Genomic DNA, 13,415 nt, shown 5'->3' on the forward strand with positions numbered 1-13,415 from the left:
TTGATTTTGATTTTTACTTTACGATAATTAGGTTTTTAGAAGATGTGGTACATATACACAGTGGAATATTACTCAGCAATCAAAAAGGATAAACTCATGCAATTTGCAGCAACATGGATGGAGCTGGAAGGGAGCATGCTCAGTGAAATAAGCCAGAAAAAAACGAGAAAAATACCAGATGGTCTCACTCATAGCAGGAATTTAGAAAACCTAAATAAGGGACCAGGAAAAAACCTAAATATAATAAAAATGAGTGAAATCTTATGGTTTTTGTCTTGCTTTATCAGGCCTATATCACAAAGCATAATACCTCTAAGTCCATCCATGTTGTTACAAATGGTAAGATTTCATCTTTTATTGCTGTATAGTATTCCACTGTGTGTGTGTGTGTATGTGTGTGTGTGTGTGTGTATGTGCCATATCTTTATCCATTCATCTGGCAGTGGGCACTTAGGTTGTTTCTATCACATGCTTACTGTAAAAAATGCTGCAATAAACATTGGGGAGGCATATATCTTTTTGAACTGATATGTTTGTATTTTTCAGGTAAATATCCATAAACATGATAAATGGATCGTAAGGAGTTTTATTTTAGATTTTTTAAGGAGCCATCACAAAATTTCTTTTTAATCTTTGTGCTGTATTCTCAATAGGTTAAGACTCCAAGAAATAAAAGTTAAAAAAGAAAGCTCTTAATTCATTCTCTCAAAAGTTATCTTGCAGACAAAATTCATCTATCCCCATCTTATCAAGGATCCTTGATCAGTGTGACTCTCCTTTTGTCATCTCACCATCCTTAAACTCTGGTATTAGCAATTCTTTCTGTTTGAGACATGATCATTATGTAAATGGTAAGATGAGGGAAAGAGCACATAATACAAGATTGTTATGAAGGTAAGTAGGTATATATTTAAATTAAAATGTAAGGTATATAGTTAAAGTTCATAATGCTTTTTAGGTGTTGAAAATGGTAAAACCATATGTAAAATAAAATAGGTAAAAAGACAGAGAGAGAAAATATTTGTCTACTCCTTGCCTCCATGTTCCTGACGCATGATCAAATGGCCCCACTTTATTAATGGCAGTTAAGTATGTTACCCGAGTGCCACACAGTTTTCCCTGCTCCCATCATATAATAGAAGCACTGGCTCAATCCCAAATGTACCATTTGCATCATAAAAAATTTACCATACCAGTAAAAGATGTTAATAATAGAGAAACTGGACATAGGGTACCTGGGAACTAGAGAGTTCCCATTATATCATCTTAACTTCTCTGTTAATCGAAAACTGTTCTAAACAATAAAACTTATTTTTAAAAAAATAAAAATTAAACACTTGGATTCAGCAGCAAAGATTTTCTTTAAATCTATTGCAATCATATTTTATGTTTGAAGGTTGGATTATTTCTGTTGACGTTTGAATCAAAATAAGGAAGCATGGAAGCTTTCCCTCAACTACTTAGTATTTTAAATGCAAGTTTTAATCAGTGAAGTTAGGCAGGAAAATAAATCAAAGTTATAAGTATTGAAAAGGATGAATCAAAAGATCACTATTGACTGATAATATTGTATGTAAGTACACATATATGCACTTATATATAGTATACAATACAATTATAAATCTATATTAAACATATATACATATAAGGGTCACAGACAAACGCAGGTATAAAAAGTCTCCCTTTTTCGTTGTTTCTGTAAAAAACCCTAGATTCCTAAGGCTCTTCACATGCCCTGGGAATTAGATCTATAGTCATTTATCTAGTTAATTACTCTAATGCAAAAATACAGTAATATTTCTCTTATCTCCCCCAGAGAGTCAAATGGTTACAATCACAGACAGTCCCTGGGTGAAACCCCAAGGTGCCAGGAAGACTAGGACTATCTCCCTAAGTATCTATATTTCAAGAAGGAATAAGCCTCAAAAACTTGGGGACATCTCTAAAATGTAAAAGTTAAGACACACAAGGGCCTATCTAGCTCTTGGAGAAATTTACATACCTAGTGGCTAAAGTAGCCATTAGAGTAAGATCTTTTCTGGAAGGGAGGGGACAGCTGCTCTTTTCCCTTATAAACAGAGAAGAATCGTTTTCCTTGCCCCTTTCCTGAGGGTGTACTAGGTGTCTGACCCGGCTCTCATCACATCATCCCAGTGGTAAGACTTAGAGCAAGAGGGGTCCAATACATTTATTATTTACTAAGGGTGATTAATAAGAATTTGTTTCTGATCTATAACATTTCATGCACACATTCCAGATCAAACTAATAGAGATAAATATTAAAAATCAGATAGAAGTAGAGTTTTAATAACTTAGTTTCCATTTAAAGTTACTGTTTACATCAACATACAAAAATAAAATGTGTTATCTATATGTCAAAAATAAATCAGTAGAATATGAAACTGAAAAAGATCACATTTTAAATGTCAGACAGTTATGATTAAATATATGTAAATCTTCTTGGAGTAAAATATAAAATTTTATTTGGAGGCATTTAAAAATCTAAAGAGATGAGTAGATGTACCACATTTATGGGCTATAAGACAGTGTCTTAAAGATATCACTTTTCACAAGTTTTTTATAGATTCAATGCAACCTCAATAAAAATCCCATTTGATATTTTTTGCAAATGTTGACAAACAATATATCTAGTGAGTTACAAAGAACCAAAAGAAGAATAACAAAATGAGGGAATTACTCTACCAGAGGTGAATAATTATTCTAAAACTTTGCTAGTATAATATCTCAGGGGGAGATTCCTGTATATATTATATTCTGGGGGAGATAATATAGTGCTGATACAGTAATACACAACTAAACCAATTTAACTGCATTAAAATTAAGAATCTTTTCATCAAAAAACATCACAGAGTGAAAAATAGAAGATGGTGCAACTCAGACAACCCAAGAAGTAATTATATTCAGAATCTATAAAGAAATATAATATATCAGTAACAAAAAGACTGACAATACAATTTAAAAAATGAATGAGAAACTTGAGCAGGAATCTCAAAAAAGAAATATACAAACGGCCAATAGAGATAAAGAATATTCCTCACCTATACTCGTAACCACAGAAAAGAAAATTAAGATCATATGTGTTCTGCTTTATAGCCATCAAAGAGGTAAACATTAACAATCTGAACCATCAGAGGGAGAGGCTATGGAGCAGAGAGTAATTGATACACCGGGAATTATGATATAAGAAATGATTCAACCACTTTGAAATCAGTTTGCCGCTAATGTTATTGACACATACCCAATAACCCAGCAATTCAACTTCTGGATAGATTTCATAAACAAAATTTCAGACAAGAGTCAGTATAGGTGTACATCTCACTATTTCCCCCAAATGAGAAAGCTTTCCATCAACTGAATGAATAGACAAACTGTGATAAGTCCATACAATGGAATACTATAACAATTATGAAGGAGTTGCAGCTGCAAGCAACACAACAGATGAATATTAAACGTAAAACCGAATAAAGGAAGCAAGATATGAAAGAATGCATGCAAGGTAATCCCATTTTTATAAAGTTTAAAAGAAGTCAATAATAAACTATATTAAGCACCCATACTTAAAGTGGGAAAATTATAAATATAAGCAATTGAATCTAGTGAAAATTTCTCTTTTGTAAGTGCAGATTAATATATAATCTGGTTCAAAAGACTTCTCTGATTACTAAATAATTCAATGCATGTAACAGACTGTTCCTGCTTTTAAAAAAAATAGAAAGCACTTAATAAGCATTATTTATGTAAGTCATTATCCTTGATTTTTCAGTAAATGTTCTTGGTCGAAGTATTGCTATTGATTTTATATATAGAGAGAGAGAGATCAATATTTAATGAAATGTTAAATTATTTGCTCTGTAATATAAAAGGATCATGAGGAATCATTAATGTGTCTTGTATCTAAGGGAAAATAAGTCAATTAGTTATAGCATAAGGGCATAATGTTGAAAAACACAATCTTTATTTTCCACTTATTAACAAGTTCCAATGACAATTGACAGGTTATTTGCAACATGCACCTTGTGATTAACTTTCAAAGATGTTAGAACTGAGAGCTTTCATTACAGACTATTTTCTCTGCACCAGTTTTTATTTGCTATTGTTTTCTACGTGGCTACTCATTATTGAAAAACTTCTGATTCAATGTCATCTTTCTAGTTCATAACTCCTACCTAAAAGCAGAACAGACACAAATGGAACACGAGGCTAAGCTGAAGAGAGTTAGGCTCTAAGAATGAGCATGGTCTTTTAAAACTTCTGAGAATGCAAATCTCTATCCAAAGCAAAGCTTTTAACAGCAAGTCTTTTTTTCCCTTTTCATTATGATCTTTGTACTTTCATTCCTACAATACCAAATAGTGGGTAATATGATATAATATATGTTTATATTTGGAGGTGGCTGGTGGAAGGGTGATTTAATCTTAATTTGGGAGGTGATTTGATTGCTCGTGAACTTGCAAGTACTATATATTCAGTCACCTACTCTCCTACAAATATAACAATTCAGAATTGTGTTCCTTCTAGAAAAATAATTTATGAAATATTTTTAGAATGTGGGGCTCTTCAATAATTCTCAAATCATGTCACCAATGCAGCAACAGAGATCCATGATGACAAAGTGATCATTTTTCTAACCATCTTCAAGGGTCTTACCCCACTGCTCTCAGCTTCTCCAACTCTTAGGCAAGGCAGTAGCTAATTCTCTTATTGCACTTTTAATTTAGTCTGTCTGTGTTCACAATTTGCATACAAAATTGTCAACAATTGATGTTAGTGTTTCTTCCCGAGCTTGCATCTACAGTACACCTTTAGCTTCTTCGGGAAGCTGATCCCAGTTTCCTGCTCTCAAAAGATTACATACAATCTGTGTCATAGTTCACTCTTGCTAACTAAGAATCTACCTAAAAGTCCATATCCTGGCTTCTAAAGATAGGAACATATTCTCGCACCCATCAGGAAACAGGGAATTTTCAATTTTATAAGTCCTCTATCTTATTGCGATCACTCCTATTTTTAAAAAATTCTTTGGTTTGCTTTTTAGCTCCTCTTCAGTAAAATTTGTTCTAATAGGAAGAGAACAACTCACTTCTTTTTTTAGATAAACCTTATAAGATTGGGTTCTTCCATGAAAAGAACACGGCAGGATGTGGTCAAATAGCATATAGAAAATACCCTAATGTATTACTATTGAAGTCTCCCATAAGACACCTCCCCTTTGAGTCCTCTTTCAGAATCAATAACAGACAACACAGTGATTCAGATTGTGAAGAATCTGAGGACTTCATGTTTCCAGCTTCCAAAATCACTGAGGTTATATTCTGTGGACATGGACCATGAAATTATACAATTGTGAAAAGCTAGAAGAGCAAAGCAACTGTTAAAGATCACAGGTGAGTCCAACCAGGAAAGTGACAGACACAGAAAATCAAGTCAAGGCTTAAACTTACCTTGTTCCTTAGAATTCATATATGGTTGTCCTAGGAAGAGTATCAACGACACCTGAGAATATAGATCTTCCTCAACTACACTGGGGTTACATTTTGGTAAACCCATTGTTTGAAAATATTACATCAAAAATTCATTTAATACAGCTCATCTACCAAACATCATACTTAACACAGACTACCTTAGGATGCTCAGAACTCTTTCACACCATTGTAAAGTCAAAATATAAGTAAAGTCATTGTAAGTCATGGGTTTTCTATGATTTTTCTAACTGCACATGCAAGTTACAGATGTCCTCTGCTACAGACATCTCCATAGTAAGATAAGGCCACCATTAGATGGTAAAAAATATATTACTGTCAAAAATTCGTTTCTTGTGGACCAAGAGTTTATCTAGAAAGGACAGCTCTATGCAACAGTACTGGAGTCAATTTCCCACACTATGTTCTAAGAAAATAGTGAAAACACAAGTATGAGGTTATAACTAATTAACAGATGCCATTCAGAGGCTTCAAATCATTAACCAAAATCCATTCTGAGAGCTATGCCCTGTGATCGTCACTATATCAGTTCCCAGTGGTGTGTCAAATCAGTACCCAGACAATTCTGAATATGGCCAAGAATCACGGGGCTTAGTACTTAGTAATACTATTTAGTGACAGCTGAGCCCTGGCCATAGGAAAAGGCTGCTAGTATAAAGTGAGAGTACTGAAACAGTCTTAGGATCCTAAAGGCCAAATAGACATTCATCTTGAGAAATATGAGTAACAAAAAGTCAATTTTAGATTTGGGGCCTATAGCATTGTCTGATTGGGAGAATTTTCACAGGACACTTAAAGAGGAAACCAGGAATTTAGACTATGAAGGAGTTGAAGATCACGTACAGATATGTGGTGAAATATCAGGAAATATAGGAAGGACACAGAAGGAAGCTTCCTACCCAGAACACAGAAATAGAAATAGTAAATGAAGTCAGAAAAAGATTTAAATATGTGAAATTTATAAAAATCTCATATGAAGTGACAGGTAAAGGCAGGGTAGTTCTTGGTGACATATCTTTGCTAAGAATCCAAAATAGGTCAACAAGGAGAAATGAAAGGGCTTTATGAATAATCCACTAGCACAGAAGACCTGGGACTTCTGAAGAACCAAGCCCCTTCCAATTGGACACTGGTTTCTCCAACTGAATAAAGGGTGATAGTAGGACCTGATTGTGCTGGGTTGCAATTAACTTCATTACTCCTACCCTGGAAATTTGGTTCTCATCACCAACCTTTTCTTTTTCCTTTAGATCTACTGAAGGTCAACAATGAAAAACAGGACCGCATTTACTGAGTTTATCTTGCAGGGTCTCACAAATCAACCTGAACTCCAAGTGGTGATATTCATCTTTCTGTTCCTTGCCTACCTGCTAAGTGTCCTAGGGAACCTAACCATCATCATACTGACTCTGGTAGACCCTCAACTTAAGACTCCTATGTATTTCTTCCTCCGGAATTTCTCCTTCTTAGAAGTTTCTTTCACATCCATTTTTATCCCCAGACTTTTGACCAGCTTGGTAACAGGAAATAAAGTCATCAGCTTTGCTGGCTGCTTGACTCAGTATTTTTTTGCTATTATGCTTGGGGGGACAGAGTTTTACCTCCTGGCTTCTATGTCCTATGACCGCTACGTGGCCATCTGCAAACCCCTGAACTACCTGACCATCATGAGCAGCCGGGTCTGCATACTACTCGTGTTCTGCTCCTGGCTGGGGGGACTCCTGTCCATCTTACCCCCCTTCATCATGGTGAGACAGATAGATTTCTGTGCCTCCAATGTGTTGAATCAATATTACTGTGACTTTAGACCCTTCCTAAAGATCGCCTGTTCAGACACACAACTCCTAGAATTAGTAGTCATCTTCCTAGCTCTTTTGACTCTGGTGGTTACCCTGGTGCTAGTGACACTTTCCTACATATACATTATCAGGACTATCCTGAGGATCCCTTCTGCTCAGCAAAGGACAAAGGCATTTTCCACTTGTTCCTCCCACATGATCGTCATCTCCCTCTCTTATGGCAGCTGCATCTTCTTGTACATTAACCCATCACCAAAGAAAGAAGGTAACTTTGACAAGGAAATATCTTTGCTCATGACTTCAATTAGCCCCTTGTTGAACCCCTTTATTTATACTCTAAGGAATCATCAGGTGAAGCAAGCATTTAAGAACACAGTACAAAAAATTATAAAGTTTTAATCATCCAAATATACTATTTTCAATCACTAGAAATTTAATTAACAAATATTTTAATTAAGATATTAATTGTCTGCTATGTTTTAAGTGATATGCTGGGCATTAATAATAGGAATATAAAAAACATGGTTTCAAATTCCTAACAATCAACCTAGAGAAATATAAAATCAAAAAAGATCTACAAAGAGCTGATGAAACTCAACAAAAACAAAGCAAACAACTCGGTCAAAAAATGGGCAGAAGAGCTAAAAAGACACTTCTCCAAAGCGGAAATGCAAATGGCCAACAGGCATATGAATAAATGGTCAACATCACTCATAATCAGGGAAATGCAAATCAAAACCACAATGAGATACCATCTTACACCAGTAAGAATGGCACATATTAAAAAAAAAAAAACTAGCAACAACAAATTTGGTGAGGATATGGAGAAAAGGGAACTCTACTACACTGCTGGTGGGAGTGTGAACTGGTCCACCCTCTATGGAAAGCTGCATGGAGTTTCTTCAAACTACTGAAAATGGAGCTTCCAGATGATCCAGCAATTCCACTCTTAGGTATCTACCCAAACAACACAAAACATTAATTCAAAAGGACACCTGCACCCCTATGTTCACAGCAGTACTATTTACAATAGCTAAGCTATGGAAACAACCCAAATGCCCAAAAATAGAGGACTGGATCAAGAAGATGTGGTACATATACACAATGGGATATTAGTCAGTAATCCAAAAGGATAAACTTATGCCATTCGCAGCAACATGGATGGAGCTGGAAGGGATTGTGCTCAGCAAAATAAGCCAGAAAGACAAAGAAAAAATATCAGAAAATATCAGATAGTTTGACTTATAGGAGGAATGTAGAGGAACCAAATAAGGGATCGGGGGAAAAAATAATAAAGTAAAAATAAAAATCAACAGGCATCCATAGACCAGAGACATTCTGTGGAGGAGGAAAAGGGACAGTGATCAGGATAGGGGTAGTAAGAGCACAAGGGTCTATGGTGATGATGCCCGGGTGAATTGGTGGTAGGAATTTCATGGGAAATCATACATTGTACAAAAATGAAGGATGATGTAATAAATATATATATATAAAATAAAAATAATAAAAATTTTTTAAAAGTTATGGTTTCAAAAATAACAGTCTTCCATCAGCCACATTTACTTCGGCCATTTCCTTATCACACAATCTAGGTACTTTTTAAATTTTAGGAGGCAGCATAACTTTTCAAATAATTCATTATGAAATAATTTCCTCAATGAATATCCTCCTGAGCAGATTTCCACCTCTAGTTTTCCTCTTCTTATTTTTGCTGATCCTTGTTCCCAAATTTGCAGCCTAGACTGACTGACTCCCCAATGAGTCACTCAACTTTCTTCTTTTGCTATCCTTTCCTCTAAAGAAAAATGAATCCTTAGGGGGGAAATTCTCTAAACTAAGTGTTTACTTAGCATGCTATGTGTTTACTTAGCATCTGCTAGCGTCAAATGTTTTCTAGTGGTGAGATGGACTTTCTTCTCTATAAACAAATTTATATATATATATATATAAAGTACATGTGTATATATATATAATGTGTGTTTGTATATATTACATGCTTGTTAATTTTTTCACAGTATAGGATTTCTTCCCTCAGATATAAATAAATTGTAAAGGTACAACGAAACTATTGCCAAATACAGTTTTATAGTAATTTCTTCACTAGAAAGTGAAAATGAGAACTATTTCTGGGACACATACCATGTTGTAGGTGCTATCTACACCCTCACCAATTATGATTCTATTTAATGGGCATTTTGGTCCCCACTGTACAGAACAGCAAAGTGAGACTGAGAAAGGCTAAGTTTCTTGCGTCATTCACGATGGAGTTGATGGTTGTGTTGCGTTGGGTCAGACCACATTCTGAGCTCCATCACTGTTGTGAGAATTACATGAAATGATGGATGAGGAAGACATTTGTAAGATAGTTTGTGTAAGCAATATTTTGTTCCTAATTCCGGCAATTTGTTTCCAAGACAAACACTGGTTTTACCAGCGCTTTTTTTTCTACTGAGAAATAGGTAAGGCGAATGCGAATGTGTGTTTGGAGAGCCAAGAATGGCCCTCACCCCAGGTAATGCATACATATCCTGACGATTTCTTCACTGCCTTAAGCTGGAAATTTGTGATTTCTCAGAGGTGACTCTCAGGCCAAGATGGGTGGCCCGCCCGATCTGGCCACTCCCCTTCTGTTCTCCATCTCATGTCTGTATGTGCGCGCCGAAGAATGAAAATCACTGCTTCCTGTCTCCAGCCAGGGTCTATAACTGGCTAATTTCACCAGACTAGAAATGTTTATAAAATGTGGCTTTTCCAGACCTCAGGACCTGCAAATAGTTCCACTTAAGCTGCTGGCCCAAGACCAAGTCCACCTATGGCCACATCCGGACAAGCTGGTGCCAGGCCTCCATACTCCTCCCCCCAGCGCCAAGGTGCTCCTGCAAGCCCCACCACCACCACCACCACCACCTCCAAGCTAATCTCTCTGGACCTTCGTCCCCAGGTAAATATTTAGTTTGTTCCCAAAGTTGTCAACAAAGGACATTCATTAGCCTGCTTCAAACAAGAATCCCCAGAGCAACTGGAGCTTCTTCGCTCAGTTGATTCCCCTGTGCGCATTCTCAGTGGGGCGAGTGTAGCCTGCGGCGCTCTGGGTAGGTATAACCCGGGCTGGGCGGGGAGTTCATGTTCTGCCTCCTCAGCTCATCAGCCTCATTTCTCCTGAAAAGAAAAATCCAGGACTATTCTCTCATTCCAAGCCCTTCTTTTCACCTCCTATTTATTGGCTCTGCTGTAAAAAGACAGAATAGCCAAAAACTGATTCAACTCCAGTATGAATTGGTGAAAGAACAGAAATAAGCCAGTTTCCACAAAACGATAAGGGGCAAACTACTTCTTATCAAGAGAAGCCGTAGGTGTTTTTGTTATCTCTATGAAGTACAGTGAGAACGTGGTGGCAGATAACGTAGAAAATGCAATAAATTTTATATTATTTCATAATTATGTGGCCTCACAACTTTTATTCACTAAAAATATTTAGGACTAAAATCCCACTATAATCCTTTGGATAAGTGAGAAAGGATGCTCCTAGTTTACAGCTGCACGAATTTTAGTCTCCGTGGTTGTGAAGCCTGAAACTGAAGCAGACGAGAATACCCAGCCACTCCCTGAAGATGCCAGGTTGGTAACCAGGAGAAAATGGACATCTGAGCTTTGTCAATTTTTCTTGATAGTAGATTCCAATTATGGACTGCAACCCATTAGTGGGTTATAGGAACTTTTTTTTTTTAATTTTAAGTAGAATAAATTAAGTTTTAAAAAATCAGAGCACAAGTTATAAAGTATTCTGTAGAATTTCTGTTTAAGTTATATATATATATTTGCCAGAAAATGACAAAAAATGTAGAATGTAAAATGTAGAAATGTTAAAAATGCTTGACAGCTGCTGCATGTTTAGAAAACAATAGAAAAAGTCTTGATAATATGCTCCCACAAAGTGTGACTCTCAGCTCACAAATTAGTAGACTCGAATGTCTTTGAAGTGCTTAACTCTGAAGTCCCTTGAAGACCTTGGGTCATAGTTTCATGTGCTTTCCCCACAAAACTTTCTATACTCACATGTACAAAATGATTTACACATGGTTCAGTGGCTTCTTTTTTACATGAAAAATTCAATATAGGAATTGATAGATCCCCAGTTAAGAGCTCCTACCTTATTCTCAAGTTTCTAAATTTCTTCTGAAATACAGTTGAATCTCCTATCCTTATGGAAAAGCAAAATTTTGAAAACTCTAAGAAGCTATCACCATTAATTTATATGGAAAAAAATTTTACATTCTAAGACCAAAAATAAAAACCTACAAAATCATACCAAATAAGAACATTCTACCTTTGGATAGTGGGGGAAACCTACACCATCTGGGGAAATAATAACAAGAGTTTTTCTTTTCAGGGCAAATGGGGCTGGAAGGATCCAGAGCTACACAAATGGGCAACTGACCCAAGTTATGTCATCAATGGAAAAGTTTATGTTCCATTTCCTTTCGCCCTCTTCAGATTTCACCTGTCCACTTCAGAGTACCTCTTTCTTACTCAGCTTTTACTACTATCTCTTCTTTACTCTGAGACTCCCATTTTTGTCAATAATGAAAAATAAAACTATGTTGACTGAGTTTATCCTGCTGGGTCTAACAGATGCCCCTGAACTCCAGGGGGTGGTTTTCTCCTTTTTGTTCCTTAGCTACATTCTCAGCATCATGGGAAATATGACCATCCTCATCCTCACCTTGCTGGACTCCCACCTTCAGACTCCCATGTATTTCTTTCTTCGGAACTTCTCCTTCTTAGAAATCTCCTTCACAAACATCTTCATCCCGAGAGCCCTGATCAGCATCACAACAGGGAATAAGACTATCAGTTTTGCTGGCTGCTTCACTCAGTATTTCTTTGCTATATTCCTTGGGTCCACGGAATTTTATCTTCTGGCAGCCATGTCCTATGATCGCTATGTGGCCATTTGTAAACCCCTGCACTACACCACCATCATGAGCAACAGGGTCTGTATCCGGCTGGTCCTTTGTTCTTGGGTGGCCGGATTAATGGTTATTGTACCACCAATCACTATGATGAGTCAGCAGGACTTTTGTGCATCCAACAAGCTGAACCATTTTTTCTGTGACTATGAACCCCTTCGCGAACTCTCCTGTTCAGACACAAGACTTATAGAGAAGGTTGTCTTTCTTGTGGCTTCTGTGACCCTGGTGGTCACTCTGTTGTTGGTGATTCTGTCCTACACATTCATCATCAAGACTATTCTAAAACTTCCCTCTGCCCAGCAAAGGTCAAAAGCCTTTTCCACTTGTTCTTCCCACATGATTGTCATCTCCCTCTCTTATGGAAGCTGCCTCTTCATTTATATTAAACCCTCAGCAAAAGATGGGAGCACATTTAACAAGGGTGTAGCTCTACTCATTACTTCAGTTGCACCTTTGTTAAACCCCTTCATTTACACACTAAGGAACCAACAGGTGAAACAAGCCTTCAAGGATACCATCAAAAAACTTGTGAATCTTTAAGTAATTCAAATTAAATGAATGAGTCATTACTATGTCAGTCACTAGACTGACAGAGTCAAACTCCAGGTCAGTGAGAGCATTTTGGAAATAAATAAATTGCATCCTGTTCAGTGGTAATATAAGGAAGGGATTAGGATTTTATAAATAAAAAAGCAATTCCATCTAAGTTAAAGTCAATAAATGTTCAGAAAGGATGCCATTGAAACTGTGTCTTAAGGATAAGTGAAGCAGGTGAAAATATAGGAAGAGGAATTAAGGGAGAAAGGCAATTGGTAGAAGCACAAAATTTCAGTCCAACAGGACTGAGTCATAAATTTCAGTGAAATAAAAAGGGAAAAGGAGAAAGTTGTGGAAACTATAAATTTAGTTTCAAATTAAGTTAAATCCCACTTTAAATAAATTAAATGGCCGTAATGTCAAGGCATCTGGATTTAGAAGCAGAGCAATGAACTCAGCAATCCTCACCATGTAGATGGTAACTGATGCTATGGGAACAGAGGAGGTCATGCATAGAAGCCAGTATAGAAGAAACTCAAATATCAAATTTTAAGCAAACTTCCAAAATTTAAAGAGGTAGAAGGGCTGATAAGAAAGGTGATAGA

At 36.4% G+C, this 13,415-nt stretch overlaps 2 protein-coding genes across 2 annotated transcripts; both read left to right on the plus strand.

The window, feature by feature from the left end:
* Positions 1 to 6,769: 6,769 nt before the first annotated feature.
* LOC119247096 (olfactory receptor 6C4-like) lies at positions 6,770 to 7,699 on the plus strand. Its single transcript, XM_037513312.1, has one exon. The coding sequence runs from the start codon at positions 6,770 to 6,772 to the stop codon at positions 7,697 to 7,699; it is 930 nt and encodes a 309-aa protein (XP_037369209.1).
* A 4,181-nt stretch (positions 7,700 to 11,880) lies between these two features.
* Positions 11,881 to 12,813, plus strand: LOC119248469 (olfactory receptor 2AP1). The gene has a single exon (XM_037515423.1). The coding sequence runs from the start codon at positions 11,884 to 11,886 to the stop codon at positions 12,811 to 12,813; it is 930 nt and encodes a 309-aa protein (XP_037371320.1). The 5' UTR covers positions 11,881 to 11,883.
* Positions 12,814 to 13,415: the final 602 nt, after the last annotated feature.

The sequence above is a fragment of the Talpa occidentalis genome, unplaced genomic scaffold, assembly GCF_014898055.3.
Source record: "Talpa occidentalis isolate TD23 unplaced genomic scaffold, MPIMG_talOcc4v2.1 talOcc4.16, whole genome shotgun sequence".
NCBI classification, from domain to species: domain Eukaryota; kingdom Metazoa; phylum Chordata; class Mammalia; order Eulipotyphla; family Talpidae; genus Talpa; species Talpa occidentalis.

What these genes read in the sequence shown, in the direction of transcription:
- LOC119247096 (XM_037513312.1), top strand. Translation starts at nt 6,770, where the DNA reads ATGAAAAACAGGACCGCATTTACTGAGTTTATCTTGCAGGGTCTCACA.
- LOC119248469 (XM_037515423.1), top strand. Translation starts at nt 11,884, where the DNA reads ATGAAAAATAAAACTATGTTGACTGAGTTTATCCTGCTGGGTCTAACA.